The sequence below is a fragment of the Mus pahari genome, chromosome 3 (genome assembly GCF_900095145.1).
Source record: "Mus pahari chromosome 3, PAHARI_EIJ_v1.1, whole genome shotgun sequence".
NCBI classification, from domain to species: domain Eukaryota; kingdom Metazoa; phylum Chordata; class Mammalia; order Rodentia; family Muridae; genus Mus; species Mus pahari.
Genome location: NC_034592.1, coordinates 24395319 through 24397097, shown reverse-complemented (window position 1 = coordinate 24397097; position 1779 = coordinate 24395319). Strand labels below are relative to the sequence as shown.

At 40.1% G+C, this 1779-nt stretch overlaps 1 protein-coding gene across 1 annotated transcript in view; it reads left to right on the top strand.

The window, feature by feature from the left end:
• The window catches only part of LOC110317558 (olfactory receptor 1B1), a 2331-nt gene extending 1615 nt beyond the window's left edge, over positions 1-716 (top strand). The window contains 1 exon segment of the mRNA XM_021192043.1: positions 6-716. Coding sequence (XP_021047702.1) covers positions 6-716 — 711 coding nt within the window.
• Positions 717-1779: the final 1063 nt, after the last annotated feature.

Genomic DNA, 1779 nt, shown 5'->3' with positions numbered 1-1779 from the left:
CACAGCTGTTGGTTCATCTGGCATCTGATTCTCCAGCCATTCCTGCTGCCCGCTGTTTGACCCAGTTCTTTTTCTTTTATGCATTTGGAGTCACAGATACACTTGTCATTGCTGTCATGGCTCTGGATCGCTATGTGGCCATCTGTGACCCTCTGCACTATGCTTTGGTGATGAATCGACAAATCTGTGCCCGCTTACTGACCTTGAGCTGGGTGGTATCCATAGTGCACACCATGCTGCATGTGGGACTCATCCTGCCACTGTGTTGGGCTGGAGATGCTGGGGGCAATGTTAAAATTCCTCACTTCTTTTGTGATCACCGACCACTCCTGCGAGCCTCTTGGTCTGACATACATACCAATGAGCTGGCTATATTCTTGGAGGGTGGCTTTCTCATGTTGGGTCCTTGTTCCCTTATTGTACTTTCCTATGCCCGAATTGGGATTACCATCTTATGATTGCCTTCAGCTGCTGGTCGCCGCAGAGCAGTCTCCACCTGTGGATCCCACCTCACCATGGTTGGCTTCCTGTATGGCACAATCATTTGGGTCTATTTCCAGCCTCCCTCACAGAACTCCCGGAATCAAGACATGGTGGCTTCAGTAATGTACACTGCTATTACCCCATTGGCTAACCCACTTGTTTATAGTCTCCGTAATAAGGATGTGAAAGGTGCCCTCCACAGACTACTGAGACAGGGGAGGGTGGGCTCCTGAGTAGATTGAATTTAGATATTAGGTATAAGAGAACAGGCTTGGGCTGATTTTGATCATGGCTCATTTTAGGGAGATAGAGAGGAAGCAATAGCTTACCGAACTGAACTGGCTCCTAATTAGGCTCATGTCAATAATGTGTTAAGATAGAGCTGTGAACATTCTGCATTAGCCCCCACATATGACAAGATTTCCTTTACTCACATCTCCTTCATAAGTCTTCACCATATATATAAAATATCTCAGTCATCACACCTGGGTTGCTTTGATTTCAGGGTTTTTAAGGAATATGAAGATAATATTTTGACAACATAAGATTTTTAAAACACAAGTCAAATCAAGCACAATAGAATTACTCATAGTGTTACTTAATGTGCCATGCTTTCATAGAGCATGTGTAAGTGCACACAGACAATGATAAATTGGCAAATCCACTACTTATTCTAGTTTAATGAACAAGCAAATGACCAGTAATGAGTATAGAATGATAGTCATGATTCTGCTATTCTATGTCTGCCTCAGTGTCAATGGGTCACTTTAATATGAACATCTACTTAATTCCTACTTTATATATCTTAAATTATGTTCAATATTTACTTTATAAACAAAATATAGACAAGAATAATATAACCTAACTACTTCATTGTAGAAAATTCCCTAACTTTCAATAAAGAAGAAACATGATTTGGCTTAGTTTTCTTGTATCTAGAAACTGGCAAAAGATTTGGCACCTTTTAATACAGTTAAATATTTGTGTTGATAGTTAGATTCCATATTCATGCACCAGTGTTAGTCTTTCAGCTTTACTGAGTATTCACAGGACACTTATACTTTTAATTTATGAGAAAAACCTTAGACACACCAAAAGAGGTAGAATTATCTTAGGCAAGTTCATGATCACTGTTCAAGCAAGGCTTCGTCTCTGTTTCCCTGACTTACTGAGTTTTCTGACGTGTATATTCTTTTGTAGGTGCCCTGTCTACCTCAGGACACATTGTCGAATCCCAGATCTTTGCAATTCAAATTTGATTTCTACATTTCTTCTATTTACTTATGAGATATCTTC